The following is a 15,668-nucleotide window of genomic DNA, read 5'->3' as shown; positions in this document are numbered from 1 at the left end:
ATGAGCTCTGTCATCAACGTGAAGAAGCTGAAGGTAAACGAGCTGAAGGACGAGCTGAAGAGGCGGCGGCTGTCTGCTCTGGGGCTGAAGGCCGAGCTGATGGAGCGGCTAGAGGCCGCGCTGGAGGCCGGGGGGGGAGAGCCTCAGCCCGGGGATGCTGCCCCTGATCCCGAGGAGGGGGAGGAGGAGGAGGAGGAGGAGGAGGAGGAGGAGGAGGAAGACCTGGTCGGGGAGAGCATGGAGGCCGAGGGAGAGGAGGAGGAGGAGGAGGAGGATGGAGCTGGGGACCTGAGGGCTCCGGCGGGTGAATGCGCCAATATCGACGAGGCTATGGGGGAGGAAGAGGAGGAGGAAGAGGAGGATGCGGGAGTAGAGATGGATAAGTCGGACGAGGACGAGGAGGCTCTGCTGAAGGATGAGGACGAGGAGGAGGAGGAGGAGGAGGAGGAGATGGAGAAATTTGACGACGATGATGCCGCACTTGGATCCCCGCTCCCCGGAGATGGTAAAGATAGGTCACGTGTGGATGACCCTGCTGTGTCAGGTGGATCTGGATAGGCTGCGAGTTCTTCTTCTTCTTCTTCTTCTTCTTCTTCTTCTTCGAGAATTTGATTAATTCATGTTTATGCTTATGGATTAATCTGTCGAGTTTCCTCTCCCATGATTGCATGATTGACGGGTGTGTGTGTGTGTGTGTGTGTGTGTGTGTGTGTGTGTTTGTGTGTGTGTTTGTGTGTGCGTTAGGGCTGCAACTAACGATTATTTTGGTAGTCGACTAATCTGTCGATTATTTTTCGGTTAGTCGCGATTAGTCGTGTGGCTTTTCGCTGCGCGTAAATGGCGACGCAGAAGCATAAATCCGGCTTAACTAGCTATCTAACCTAACGTTACGCCAAGCTACAGCTGCTCACAGAGCTAGTTGACTGGCTAGCTAGCATTGCTGGCTAGACTACAGACAGCTCACGTTAGTAGGCTACGCTTGGCGCTGTTTATCTTACAGACAGCTCGCTGGTGGACTCAACATAATTGAAATAGCATTCACTTATCAAGCATCATTCATGATCATCCACCATGACTACCTGGTATTTTAATAGCGACCACCCCTCACTTCATTTCATCTCGCGTTCTCCTGGCTTCAACATGGAAAACCCCTGCTACGTAACGTTACATACAAGCGCCTCTGTCTGTCACATGCGTGCCACAGGGCAAATAAATTAATAGCACAAACGCTCATAGCATGTACAGCCCTGTCCATGAGACATTGTTTTCCAACATGTAACAGTAAAGCTAACATAAACATTACGACCCTAACAATATAACGTAAGCCAGTTGGCTAACAACGTTAGCTAAAACTTACCCAGCTGATTCTTGCATGGCTCCCGAAAAAAAAAAAAAAAAAAAAAAAAACGTTTTTGCAGCATTTTTTTTATGCGATTAGTCGACAACAACATTTCACGTCGACGAATTTCCGTAGTCGATTAGTCGTGACTAGTCGACTAATCGTTGCAGCCCTAGTGTGCGTGTGTGTGCGTGCATGGGGATTGCACTCCTTTCAAGCGCCAGACAAATATGCAATATATGCATGGTGCAGATATGAGATGGTTGTTTAGGTGGAGCAGATATCAGATGGTTGTTTAGGTGGAGCAGATATGAGATGGTTGTTTAGGTGGAGCAGATATGAGATGGTTGTTTAGGTGGAGCAGATATGAGATGGTTGTTTAGGTGGAGCAGATCTGATGGTTGTTTAGGTGGTGCAGATATGAGATGGTTGTTTGGTTGGTTAGTAATATTAGGCCTATAGATTTTGTTTGTTTGCTCTATGCCCCTTGGATTGTATGGTTTATTCTTGTTTTATTATGTAGTTAATATTTTTGCTATTGTGTGTTTTGTCTTTTGTTGATTACTATTGTTCTATTATTATGTTTATGCTGTGTGGATATGTTAAAGCACTTTGAGCTGCAACGTTTGCAGGAAAAGTGCTATACAAATAAAGGTTATTATTATTATTAGCTGCAGTGAGGTGTATGAAATGGTGCCTCCTAGTGGCGAGAGAGAGATGTTGCATTCCGACTATTGTTTCAGTTCAGTTGTCAGCTTCAGTCAAAACAGCTACTAAAGTACTTATCACTTTCATTGAATGCTATTTGTTAGGGCTTTCACACCGGCAAAGAACCGTGCCGGTTCGAATGCGAACCAAGTCTGGAACCGGCCGGCGCGTTCAGACCGGAAAAGTTGGTTTGCAGCGGGAACCAAAACGTAGAACAGTCACGTTGTCAGTGGGTGTGTCTGACATCATCAGTGGGTGTGTCTATGACATCATCAGTGCGTGTGTCTATGACATCATCAGTGCGTGTGTCATATTCTAGGCTGCAGAGACCAGCAAAAAGGAAGGAGACAAAATGTAATCTAATCTAAATCTAATCATTAGTGATAAAAAAAAATATCGAAAGTTTCATTATTCTCTCCATCTTCCTCACATGCTCAGCAAACACATGCACACGCACGGACATGCGCGAACGCGAATTTCGTAAGCCATTTCTATTCCAGTAATGGAGCAGCTGGTTAGTAAGAGAACGCGTGTAGAAAGTGGCTTTTATTTTGTTTAATAGAAAATAGTGTTTATTTCAGATACTGTAGTGGAAGATATTATCCTCTTTTCCAGGAAGGAGACAAAATGTAATCTAATCTAAATCTAATCATTAGTGATAAAAAAAAATATCGAAAGTTTCATTATTCTCTCCATCTTCCTCACATGCTCAGCAAACACATGCACACGCACGGACATGCGCGAACGCGAATTTCGTAAGCCATTTCTATTCCAGTAATGGAGCAGCTGGTTAGTAAGAGAACGCGTGTAGAAAGTGGCTTTTATTTTGTTTAATAGAAAATAGTGTTTATTTCAGATACTGTAGTGGAAGATATTATCCTCTTTTCCAGTGAAGTAGCAGTTATCTAGTTGTGACATGTTTGTTTATCCCGCCCCTTCATCACCCAGCGTTGATGACGCGGATGGTTCTGGTTACACTGGTATGAACCCTGATGGTTCTGGTTACACTGGTATGAACCCTGATGGTTCTGGTTACACTGGTATGAACGCTGATGGTTATGGTTACACTGGTATGAACGCTGATGGTTCTGGTTACACTGGTATGAACGTGGGCTCGTTCGCCAGACAACACCAACGTTCGGAGGTTCCCGAACGCGAACAGGCACGGTTCTTTGCCGGTGTGAAAGCCCTATGAGAGAGGAAATTGTCTGGTCTGCTATGCTAGTTCTCAATGTGTATTATTGTTGCCCAGTTGTGAATGAATGGACTAAGTCAAGGGGCCAGCCAGCCAGGCCGTGGGTACATTGTGACTGCTGGGTGCTGTGTTATTCTCGGAACTTTGACACTAGTAGATAGCCACACAGGCTGTGAGTAAAGAAAAATTGTATATCTTTGCACTCGATCAAATTTCAGGACCCTCCTTTCATGACCTTTTCCTGCGTTCTACCACCCAGTATCCTTACATTTTCAAAATCACATCAGGATAAGCTAGCATGAAGCTATTTTGCAGTTTTTCTGTCTAGGAAGCAGGCTAATTTACAAGCGGCCAACTAGGCCAACTAGTCGTTGTGTGTAAGTAGCAGCTTGAGCATTGTAAAGAGGGGGTCATTTGGCTCTTTTAGAAGGTAAAAAAGGCACGGCTGTTCTAGTGTTAAAGGAAACGGGTGAACCCAACTGTCACTACTAGCAAACCGTTATCTGCCCAAATTGATTATTGTTGAATACCTGGGTTTTCTTTTTGTGGATTGACTTAAAAGCATGCCAAATACAATGCAGAATTGCATTGCCTTTCTTCTTTTTTAAGAAGGCATAATTCTAGGCAGCTCGACCTTGACGGTGTGTGTTACTTACTGCTCAATCTAACAGATTAGGGCAGTTCTCACTTTTTGGCAAAGCTGTGTAGCCACCCGTGTCTCTGGTGTCTGGCTGTGGTACGTCAGCCAAGTAGCGCTCCTTGCCGCTTACTGTTCCTGGCTGCTTACTGATGGGGCGTGGGGGGGGGGGGGGGGAGACGCACCTCAACGCCAACGTTTGTTGTTGTTGTTGTTTCATTTCCAAAGGGGCGGAGGAAGACCAGAGTGCCGAGCAGAAGAAAGGCGTGAAGAGGCGCCGCGAGGAGCACGGGAGGGGGAGGGGCTACTTTGAGTTCATTGAAGAAAGCAAATACAGCCGGTAAGGATGGGGGGGCAAATACAGCCAGTAAGGATGGGGGGGGGGGCAAAAACTGCTGGTAAGGAGGGGGGGGGCAAATACAGCCGGTAAGGATGCAGGGGGGGGCAAATACAGCCGGTAAGGATGGGGGGGGGGGCAAATACAACCGGTAAGGATGGGGGGGGGGGCAAATACAACCGGTAAGGATGGGGGGGGGGGGGGAAATACAGCCGATAAGGATGGGGGGGGGGGCAAATACAGCCGGTAAGGATGGGGGGGCAAATACAGCCGGTAAGGATGGGGGGTGGGCAAATACAGCCGGTAAGGATGGGGGGGCAAATACAGCCGGTAAGGATGGGGGGTGGGCAAATACAGCCGGTAAGGATGGGGGGGCAAATACAGCCGGTAAGGATGGGGGGTGGGCAAATACAGCCGGTAAGGATGGGGGGGGGGGGCAAATATAGCCGGTAAGGATGGTGTGCTGAGGGGGGGGGGGGTAAGCTCCTGTTAGCACGCCACCGCGGTTCCTCTACCTTTTAAACTGTTTTGCCGTCTTAAAAGCCAGACCAGACCTCACAGACCAGACCTCACAGAGCCAGTCTGTAGTGAATAGGATGGTCTGGGGACAGTCTGTAGTGAATAGGATGGTCTGGGGACAGTCTGTAGTGAATAGGATGGTCTGGGGACAGTCTGTAGTGAATAGGAGGGTCTGGGGACAGTCTGTAGTGAATAGGATGGTCTGGGGACAGTCTGTAGTGAATAGGAGGGTCTGGGGACAGTCTGTAGTGAATAGGATGGTCTGGGGACAGTCTGTAGTGAATAGGATGGTCTGGGGACAGTCTGTAGTGAATAGGATGGTCTGGGGACAGTCTGTAGTGAATAGGAGGGTCTGGGGACAGTCTGTAGTGAATAGGATGGTCTGGGGACAGTCTGTAGTGAATAGGAGGGTCTGGGGACAGTCTGTAGTGAATAGGATGGTCTGGGGACAGTCTGTAGTGAATAGGATGGTCTGGGGACAGTCTGTAGTGAGTAGGATGGTCTGGGGACAGTCTGTAGTGAATAGGATGGTCTGGGGACAGTCTAGTGAATAGGAGGGTCTGGGGACAGTCTGTAGTGAATAGGATGGTCTGGGGACAGTCTGTAGTGAATAGGATGGTCTGGGGACAGTCTGTAGTGAATAGGATGGTCTGGGGACAGTCTGTAGTGAATAGGAGGGTCTGGGGACAGTCTGTAGTGAATAGGATGGTCTGGGGACAGTCTGTAGTGAATAGGATGGTCTGGGGACAGTCTGTAGTGAATAGGATGGTCTGGGGACAGTCTGTAGTGAATAGGAGGGTCTGGGGACAGTCTGTAGTGAATAGGAGGGTCTGGGGACAGTCTGTAGTGAATAGGATGGTCTGGGGACAGTCTAGTGAATAGGATGGTCTGGGGACAGTCTGTAGTGAATAGGAGGGTCTGGGGACAGTCTGTAGTGAATAGGATGGTCTGGGGACAGTCTGTAGTGAATAGGATGGTCTGGGGACAGTCTGTAGTGAATAGGAGGGTCTGGGGACAGTCTGTAGTGAATAGGATGGTCTGGGGACAGTCTGTAGTGAATAGGATGGTCTGGGGACAGTCTGTAGTGAATAGGATGGTCTGGGGACAGTCTGTAGTGAATAGGATGGTCTGGGGACAGTCTAGTGAATAGGATGGTCTGGGGACAGTCTGTAGTGAATAGGATGGTCTGGGGACAGTCTGTAGTGAATAGGATGGTCTGGGGATAGTCTGTAGTGAATAGGATGGTCTGGGGACAGTCTGTAGTGAAGTCTGGGGACAGTCTGTAGTGAAGTCTGGGGACAGTCTGTAGTGAATAGGATGGTCTGGGGACAGTCTGTAGTGAATAGGATGGTCTGGGGACAGTCTGTAGTGAATAGGAGGGTCTGGGGACAGTCTGTAGTGAATAGGATGGTCTGGGGACAGTCTGTAGTGAATAGGAGGGTCTGGGGACAGTCTGTAGTGAATAGGATGGTCTGGGGACAGTCTGTAGTGAATAGGATGGTCTGGGGACAGTCTGTAGTGAATAGGAGGGTCTGGGGACAGTCTGTAGTGAATAGGATGGTCTGGGGACAGTCTGTAGTGAATAGGAGGGTCTGGGGACAGTCTGTAGTGAATAGGATGGTCTGGGGACAGTCTGTAGTGAATAGGATGGTCTGGGGACAGTCTGTAGTGAATAGGATGGTCTGGGGACAGTCTGTAGTGAATAGGATGGTCTGGGGACAGTCTGTAGTGAACAGGAGGGTCTGGGGACAGTCTGTAGTGAATAGGATGGTCTGGGGACAGTCTGTAGTGAATAGGATGGTCTGGGGACAGTCTGTAGTGAATAGGATGGTCTGGGGACAGTCTGTAGTGAATAGGATGGTCTGGGGACAGTCTGTAGTGAATAGGAGGGTCTGGGGACAGTCTGTAGTGAATAGGATGGTCTGGGGACAGTCTGTAGTGAATAGGATGGTCTGGGGACAGTCTGTAGTGAATAGGATGGTCTGGGGACAGTCTGTAGTGAATAGTAGGGTCTGGGGACAGTCTGTAGTGAATAGGATGGTCTGGGGACAGTCTGTAGTGAATAGGATGGTCTGGGGACAGTCTGTAGTGAATAGGATGGTCTGGGGACAGTCTAGTGAATAGGAGGGTCTGGGGACAGTCTGTAGTGAATAGGATGGTCTGGGGACAGTCTGTAGTGAATAGGATGGTCTGGGGACAGTCTGTAGTGAATAGGATGGTCTGGGGACAGTCTGTAGTGAATAGGATGGTCTGGGGACAGTCTGTAGTGAATAGGATGGTCTGGGGACAGTCTGTAGTGAATAGGAGGGTCTGGGGACAGTCTGTAGTGAATAGGATGGTCTGGGGACAGTCTAGTGAATAGGAGGGTCTGGGGACAGTCTGTAGTGAATAGGATGGTCTGGGGACAGTCTGTAGTGAATAGGATGGTCTGGGGACAGTCTGTAGTGAATAGGATGGTCTGGGGACAGTCTGTAGTGAATAGGAGGGTCTGGGGACAGTCTGTAGTGAATAGGATGGTCTGGGGACAGTCTGTAGTGAATAGGATGGTCTGGGGACAGTCTGTAGTGAATAGGATGGTCTGGGGACAGTCTGTAGTGAATAGGATGGTCTGGGGACAGTCTGTAGTGAAGTCTGGGGACAGTCTGTAGTGAAGTCTGGGGACAGTCTGTAGTGAATAGGATGGTCTGGGGACAGTCTGTGGTGAATAGGAGGGTCTGGGGCTGTTCCCAGGGTGACCCACGCGCTGTGTGACAAAGGAGGAGGAGGGTGGGGGGTGGGGGGGCAGCAGCTGTTTCTGCGGACAACAAGGGGGTGGGTGGGGGTGGGGGGTTGTCTTCAAATAAGTTCCCTCCAATTAAGCGTCCAGTTAGTGGTATCACAACATGGCTCTGCACTACGTACTAGAACACCTAGACACTGCAGGCAACTACGCCAGGATCCTGTTCGTGGACTTCAGCTCGGCCTTCAACACGATCCTCCCACACATCCTGGAGCACCAGCTATCCCTGCTGCAGGTGCCGGACTCCACCTGCAGGTGGATCACGGACTTCCTGACTGACAGGTCTCAGCGGGTGAAGCTGGGGAAGAGCATTTCCAGCTCCAGGTCCACCAGCACGGGCTCCCCGCAGGGCTGCGTCCTGTCTCCAGCACTATTCTCCCTATACACCAACAGCTGTGTCTCCCGCCACCCCTCGGTCAAGCTCCTGAAGTTTGCAGACGACACCACCCTGGTGGGCCTCATCTCCGGGGGGGACGAATCTGCCTACAGGGGTGAGATCGAGGGGCTGCAGAGCTGGTGCAGTTTAAACAATCTGGAGCTCAATGCTCTGAAAACAGTGGAGATGGTGGTGGACTTCCGTAGGAAAGCAGCCCTGCCCCCTCCCATCACGCTGGGAGGTACCCCGGTGGCCTCCGTGGAGTCATGCCGCTTTCTAGGCATGACCATCTCCCGGGACCTCAAGTGGGAGCGGAACACTGAGGCCCTCACGAAGAAGGCCCAGAAGAGGATTTTCTTCCTCCGGCAGCTGAGGAAATTCAGGCTGCCGAGGTCCATGATGGTCCAGTTTTACACGGCCATCATAGAGTCCATCCTCACCCACTCCATCATCACCTGGTTCCCTACTGCAACGACCAAGGACAAGGCCAAGTTGCAGCGGGTGTTACGTTCAGCAGAGAGGGTGATCGGCTGTCCCTTGCCCTCCCTCAACTCCTTGCATGACACCAGGGCTCTGAGGAGGGCAAGAAAGATCATGGCCGACCCCTTCCACCCCGGCCACGGCCTCCTCACCCTGCTTCCCTCTGGAAGAAGGTTGCGGCTGCCTAAGGCACTGAAGGCCCGCCACAGGCTCAGTTTTTACCCCTCAGCCGCCAGGCTGATAAATGACTCTGGCTTCCCCCTCCCCCCCGCCCCCAATGCTGCCCAGGACTGAATATGCACTGGACTCACTGTAAAAACTCTGCACTGCACTTTATATATGTTGCACTATCCAATGCACTGTTGTCTGTCCTGTGTTGTCCTGTTTTTTGCATTTGTTTTTGTATACACGTGAAAAAAGTATAAACGCACTTACTGTAATGCCGAAGCAAATTCCTATATGTGTATGCATAATGGCAATAAACGTTATCTGAATCTGAATCTGAATCACGCTAGATCAGTTTTCTATGCTTTCTCTCCTCTTTCTCTTTCTTCTCTTTCTCTTTCTCTTTCTTCTCTCTCTCCTTCTCTTTCTTCTCTCTCTCCCCTTTCTCCTCTCCTCTCTCTCTTTCTCCCCTCTCCCCCCTCTCTCTCTCTCTCCCTCTTCTTTCTCATTCTCCTCTCTCTCTCCTCTCTCTCTCCTCTCTCTCTCCTCTCTCTCTCTTTCTCTCTCTCTCTCTCTCTCTCTCTCTCCTGTCTCTCTCTCTCCTCTCTCCTCTCCTCTCCTCCCTCTTTCTCCTCATTCTCTCTCTCTCTCCTCTCTCTCTCTCTTTCTCCTCTTTCTCCTCTCTCTCCTCTCCTCTCTCTCTCTCTCCTCTCTCTTCTTTCTCTCTCTCCTCTCTCCTCTCCTCCCTCTTTCTCCTCTCTCTCTCTCCTCTCTCTCTCTCCTCTCTCTCTTCTCTTTCTCCTCTCTCTTCTCTCTCCTCTCTCTCTCTCTCTCTCTCTCTCTCTCTCTCTCTCTCTCTCTCTCTCTCTCTCTCTCTCTCTCTCTCTCCCACTACCCTGGCAGAGACGCCCTCCCGTGTTGGCCTGTGTCTGTGTGTCTGCCTCTGATATTGACCGTGCTGTTCCCTTACAGACATTAACAATGTCAACTGTCCCCCTGGCCAGTAACACACACCACCGCACCAGACATCTGATACGTTCGTGTGCAGTGCTCAAGCTGCTACTTACACACAACGACCACTAGTTGGCAGCTTGTAAATTAAATTAGCCTGCCTCCTACACAGAAAAACTGCAAAATAACGTATTATTATTAGCTTATCAGGGGTGCAAACTTGTCACCTTTTAGCCGTTTGAGCCGTTTTTACCTCAAAATAGGTCAACATTTTCATAAATGTTCTTTGTTTTCAGGCAAAACAAAAAAAGTGTCACCTTTTTGGGCCATCAGCAGTTGAAAATGTAAGGATACTGGGGTGGTAGAACACACATATCTAGGAAAAGCTCGGTGGTTCGAGCCCCGACTGGCCACATGTCGAGGTGTCCTTGGTCAAGACGCTAAACCCCAAATTGCTCCCAGTGAGCGGGCCGGCGCCTTGCATGGCAGCTCGCCGCCATTGGTGTGTGAATGAGAGGCCGTTGTAAAGAGCTTTGGATAAAGGCGCTATATCAGTCTATGTAAGTCAGTCTATATAAGTCATCTATATAAGTCATCTATATAAGTCAGTCTATATAAGTCAGTCTATATAAGTCAGTCTGTTTACCCCCCCTGCTCTCTTACAGGGCCAAGTCCCCCCAGCCGCCCCTGGAGGAGGAAGATGAGGAGTTCGACGACACCACGGTCTGTCTGGACACCTGTGAGTACCCCCCCCCCCCACCACGGTCTGTCTGGACACCTGTGAGTACCCGCCACCCCCCACCCCCCCCCCACCACGGTCTGTCTACCTACTAGTAGAGCCGCCTTGGGGGTCAAATAGACCCACTTTTTAAAATGTAAATCTGCTATTTACACACAGATCACTAGAGGGTGCTTCTTTTTTTAGCCTGCCTCCTACACAGAAAAACTGCAAAACAGCTTCATACTATCTTATCCTGAAGTGATGAAAGTGAAAATGTAAGGAAACTGGGTGGTAGAACGCACATATCTAGGACAAGTCATGAAAGGAGGGTCCTGAAATTTGATTGAGTGCAAAGATAGAATTTTTTTTTACTCACAGGGGTCTCCTCACGGCTCTTCTAGTGTTAAGCCTGGTCTAGACTAGACTGAAACCTGGTCGGTTGAGCTTAAGCTTGAATAACAGACGTGATTGACTTATTGTGTGTCTGTGTGTGTCTGTGTGTGTCTGTGTGTGTCTGTGTGTGTGTGTGTGTGTGTGTGTGTGTGTGTGTGTGTGTGTGTGTAGACAACAGCGACCTGCACTTCAAGGTGTCCCGGGACCGCTACAGCGCGTCGTCTCTGACCATGGAGAGCTTCGCCTACCTGTGGGCGGGGGGGAGGGCCTCGTACGGGGTGGGGGGGGGGCAGGCCTGCTACGAGATGAAGGTGAGGAGACACACACACACACACAGAGACAGACACACACACACACACACACACACACACACACACACACACACACTTACAGAGACAGACACATACAGAGACAGACACACACACACACACATACAGAGACAGACACACACACATACAGAGACAGACAGACACACACACACATACAGAGACAGACACACACACACACACACACACAGAGACAGACACACACGCACACACACATACAGAGACAGACACACACACACAGAGACAGACACACACACACAGAGACAGACACACACACACACACACACACACACACACACACAGAGACAGACACACACACACACACACACACACACACACACACAAATACAGAGACAGACACACACACACACACATACAGAGACAGACACACACACACACAGAGACAGACACACACACATACAGAGACAGACACCCTCACACACACACACACACACACAGACAGACACAGAGACCGACACACAGACACCCTCACACACACAGACACAGACTGACACACACCCCCCACACACACACACACAGACAGACATACACACACAGACAGACACCCTCACACACACAGAGACAGACACACACACACCCCCTCACACACACACCCCACCCCCCCCCCCCCCCCATACACCCCCCGCCTCACCCTCTGTCTCCCCTCAGATCACAGAGAGGATCCCAGTCAAGCACATCTCCAGTAAGGGGCTGGACATCCACGAGGTGCTGGTGGGCTGGTCGCTGGGAGGAGGAACGCTGCTGCTGGGTGAGGGGGGGGGACCCTGCTGCTGGGTGAGGGGGGGGGGACCCTGCTGCTGGGTGAGGGGGGGGGCTGGTCGCTGGGAGGAGGAACGCTGCTGCTGGGTGTGTGTGAGGGTGAGGGGGGGTTTGTGTGTGAGGGTGTGTGTGTGTGAGGGTTTGTGTGTGTGTGTGTGTGTGTGTGTGTGTGTGTGAGGGTGTGTGTGTGTGAGGGTGTGTGCAAGGCAAGTTTAAGGCAAGGCAAGTTTATTTGTACAGCACATTTCATACAACAGGGTAATGTGCTTTACATACATTATTAAAATACAGCAAGAGCAGCATAGTAAGAAAATAAAAATGACAATGAATAAAAGCAAATATAAGAAGTAAATAGATTAGGGTTAGGGTTATTAATACATTTAATAAGACAATAGTTAATGGATAAAATACATTGATAGAAGTGTTTGTGTTTAATCATAACTGTTGCAAAACATGAAGGTTTTTAGCTTAGATTTACATTTTTGAAGGGTTTGGGCCTGTTTGATTTCTTTAGGGAGTTTGTTCCAGGAGCATGTGCGTGAGGGTGGGGGGGAGGGGGGTGTGTGTGTGTGTGGGTGTGTGGGTGTGTGGGTGTGAGGGTGTGAGGGTGTGTGTGTGTAAGGGTGTGTGTGTGTGTGAGGGTGAGGGTTTGTGAGGGTGTGGGTGTGTGAGGGTGAGGGTGTGGGTGTGTGTGTGTGAGGGTGTGGGTGTGTGTGTGTAAGGGTGTGTGTGTGTGTGTGTGTGTGTGAGGGTGTGTGTGTGTGTGAGGGTGTGTGTGTGTGTGTGTGTGTGTGTGAGTGTGTGTGTGTGTGTGTGTGTGAGGGTGTGTGTGTGTGTGTGTGTGGGTGTGTGAGTGAGTGGGTTTGTGTGTGTGTGAGGGTGAGGGTGTGTGTGTGTGAGAGTGTGTGTGTATACTTCTTTTTTCCTAACGAGGAAAAGCTGTTGTGTGTGTTTTGAGAGTCCATGCTGACGTGTGATTGGCTGGGAGGGTTCTTCTCCTGACGTGTGATTGGCTGAGAGGGTTGTCCTGACGTGTGATTGGCTGAGAGGGTTGTCCTGACGTGTGATTGGCTGAGAGGGTTGTCCTGATGTGTGATTGGCTGGTTCCCCAGGGGAGGAGGAGCATTCGTACGCCTTCTCGGCCCGCGGCAGGAAGAGCAGCGGCGGGGAGACCCAGGAGTACGGAGAGACCTACGACGAGAATGACGTGGTGGGATGCATGATCGTAAGATACCTCTCCTTCTCTCCTTCTCTCTCTCTCTCCTCTCTCTCCTCTCTCTCCTCTCTCTCCTCTCTCTCTCTCTCTCTCCTTCTCTCTCTCTCTCCTTCTCTCTCTCTCTCTCTCTCTCCTTCTCCCTCTCTCTTTCTCTCTCTCTCCCTCTCTCCTTCTCTCTCTCCCCCCTCTCCCTGTCTCTCTCTCCTTCTCTCTCGCCCCTTCTCTCTCTGCCCTCTCTCTCCCCCTCTCTCTCTCTCCTTCTCTCTGCCCCTCCCTCTCTCTCTCTCCTTCTCTCTCTGCCCCTCTCTCTCTCTCCTTCTCTCTCTCTGCCTCTCTCTCTCTCCTTCTCTCTGCCCTCTCTCTCCCTCCTTCTCTCTCCCCCCCTCTCCCTCTCTCTCTCTTTCTCTCTCTCTCTCTCTCTCATCCTGTTCTGTTCTTCCAGAGCTTCGAGGGGTCGGAGGTGGAGCTGTCCTTCTCTCTCTCTCCCCCTCTCTCCCTCTCTCTCCCTCTCTCTCTCATCCTGTTGTGTTGTTCCAGAGCTTTGAGGGGTCGGAGGTGGAGCTGTCCTTCTCTCTCTCTCTCTCCTTCTCTCTCTGCCCCTCTCTCTCTCCTTCTCTCTCTGCCCCTCTCTCTCTCCCCCCCCCCCTCTCTCTCTCTCTCTCTCCCTCTCTCCCCCTCCCCCCCTCTGCCCCCTCTCTCTCTCTCTCCCCCTCTCCCTCTCTCTCTCTCATCCTGTTGTGTTCTTCCAGAGCTTCGAGGGGTCGGAGGTGGAGCTGTCCTTCAGTAAGAACGGCGTGGCGCTGGGCGTGGCGTTCCGGGTGTGTCAGGCGTCGCTGGGCGGCCGGCCCCTCTTCCCCCACGTCCTCTGTCACAACTGTGCCGTGGAGTTCAACTTTGGCCAGCGGGTGGCGCCGCTGTTCCCCCCCCCCGCGGGGTACAGCTTCCTGCAGCAGCTCCCCCTCAGCCAGAGGGTCCGGGGGCCCAAGGGGCCCGACACCAAGGACGACTGTGAGGTGTGTGTGAGGGGGGGGAGGGGTGTGTGGGGGGGAGGGGCCCGACAGACAGACAGTTCCAGAATGTTAGGAGACAGACAGACAGAGAGTTCCAGAGTGTTAGGTGGCAGAGAGTTCCAGAATGTTAGGAGACAGACAGACAGAGAGTTCCAGAATGTTAGGAGACAGAGTTCCAGAATGTTAGGAGACAGAGTTCCAGAGTGTTAGGAGACAGAGAGTTCCAGAATGTTAGGAGACAGACAGACAGAGAGTTCCAGAGTGTTAGGTGGCAGAGAGTTCCAGAATGTTAGGAGACAGACAGAGAGTTCCAGAATGTTAGGAGACAGACAGATAGTTCCAGAATGTTAGGAGACAGAGAGTTCCAGAATGTTAGGAGACAGAGAGTTCCAGAATGTTAGGAGACAGAGAGTTCCAGAGTGTTAGGAGACAGAGAGTTCCAGAGTGTTAGGAGACAGACAGAGAGTTCCAGAATGTTAGGAGACAGAGAGTTCCAGAATGTTAGGAGACAGAGAGTTCCAGAATGTTAGGAGACAGAGAGTTCCAGAATGTTAGGAGACAGAGAGTTCCAGAGTGTTAGGAGACAGAGAGTTCCAGAATGTTAGGAGACAGAGAGTTCCAGAGTGTTAGGAGACAGAGAGTTCCAGAATGTTAGGAGACAGAGAGTTCCAGAGTGTTAGGAGACAGAGATTTCCAGAGTGTTAGGAGACAGACAGAGAGTTCCAGAATGTTAGGAGACAGAGAGTTCCAGAGTGTTAGGTGGCAGAGAGTTCCACAGTGTTAGGAGACAGAGAGTTCCAGAGGCGGGGAGCAGAACTTCTGAAGGCTCTAGATCCCATAGTAGTCAGGCGGGCAGAAGGGATGACAAGTTGGTTGGCAGAGGAGGATCTGAGACTACGGGAGGGAGTTCAGAGAGGTATGAGGGTGCTAGGTTATGGAGAGCCTTAAAGGTTGAGAAGGAGAATCTTAAAGTGAATACGGATTTTGATGGGGAGCCAATGAAGTTGTTGGAGGACTGGAGTGATATGGTGAATGGAGGGAGTTCTGGACCAGTTGGAGTTTATGGAGACATTTGTGTGGGAGACCAAAGAGGATGGCATTACAATAGTCTATACAGGAAGTGACCAGGGCAGTAGTCTATACAGGAAGTGACCAGGGCAGTAGTCTATACAGGAAGTGACCAGGGCAGTAGTCTATACAGGAAGTGACCAGGGCAGTAGTCTCTACAGGAAGTGACCAGGGCATGGACAAGAATGGCGGTGCTGGAGGGTGTAAGTGACGGACGGAGACGATTAATGTTGCGTAGGTGGAAATATGCAGACCGAGTGACATTGTTGATGTGGGATTGGAAGGATAATGTGCTGTCCAGGATGACACCCAGACTCTTAACCTGAGGGGAAGACTGTGGAGTCGTCAATGGTAAGGGAGGAGCTGTGAGGTTTAGCCAAGGTGGATTTAGTGCCAACGAGGAGAACCTCTGTTTTATCACTGTTTAGTTTTAGGAAGTTGATTGAGAACCAGGATTTAATTACCAGCAAACAGTCGGAGAGGGCGGTGGGTGGGAGGGTGGAGTTTGGCTTAGTGGATAGGGAGAGCTGGGTGTCATCTGCCTAGCAATGAAACTGAAGTCCAAATGTCCTGAAGATATTATTGCCACGGGGTAGGAGGTCAATTATGAATAGGAGGGGGCCCAAATGTGTGTGTGTGTGTGTGTGTGTGTGTGTGTGTGTGTGTGT

The 15,668-nt window shown here is 50.6% G+C and overlaps 1 protein-coding gene across 1 annotated transcript in view; it reads left to right on the top strand.

The window, feature by feature from the left end:
* Positions 1-15,668, top strand: part of hnrnpua (heterogeneous nuclear ribonucleoprotein Ua) — a gene marked incomplete at both ends in the record, with an annotated part of 28,081 nt that continues 12,413 nt past the window's right edge. The window contains 7 exons of the mRNA XM_080527558.1: positions 1-522; positions 4,125-4,219; positions 10,152-10,225; positions 10,772-10,911; positions 11,596-11,695; positions 12,819-12,931; positions 13,672-13,935. Coding sequence (XP_080383684.1) covers positions 1-522; positions 4,125-4,219; positions 10,152-10,225; positions 10,772-10,911; positions 11,596-11,695; positions 12,819-12,931; positions 13,672-13,935 — 1,308 coding nt within the window. The remainder of the gene's footprint in view (positions 523-4,124; positions 4,220-10,151; positions 10,226-10,771; positions 10,912-11,595; positions 11,696-12,818; positions 12,932-13,671; positions 13,936-15,668) is intronic.

Source organism: Nansenia antarctica, assembly GCF_963989245.1.
Source record: "Nansenia antarctica genome assembly, chromosome: 3".
NCBI classification, from domain to species: Eukaryota; Metazoa; Chordata; class Actinopteri; order Argentiniformes; family Microstomatidae; genus Nansenia; species Nansenia antarctica.
The sequence above is the reverse complement of the archived record's forward strand: the minus strand, read 5'-3'. Positions and strand labels throughout refer to the sequence as shown.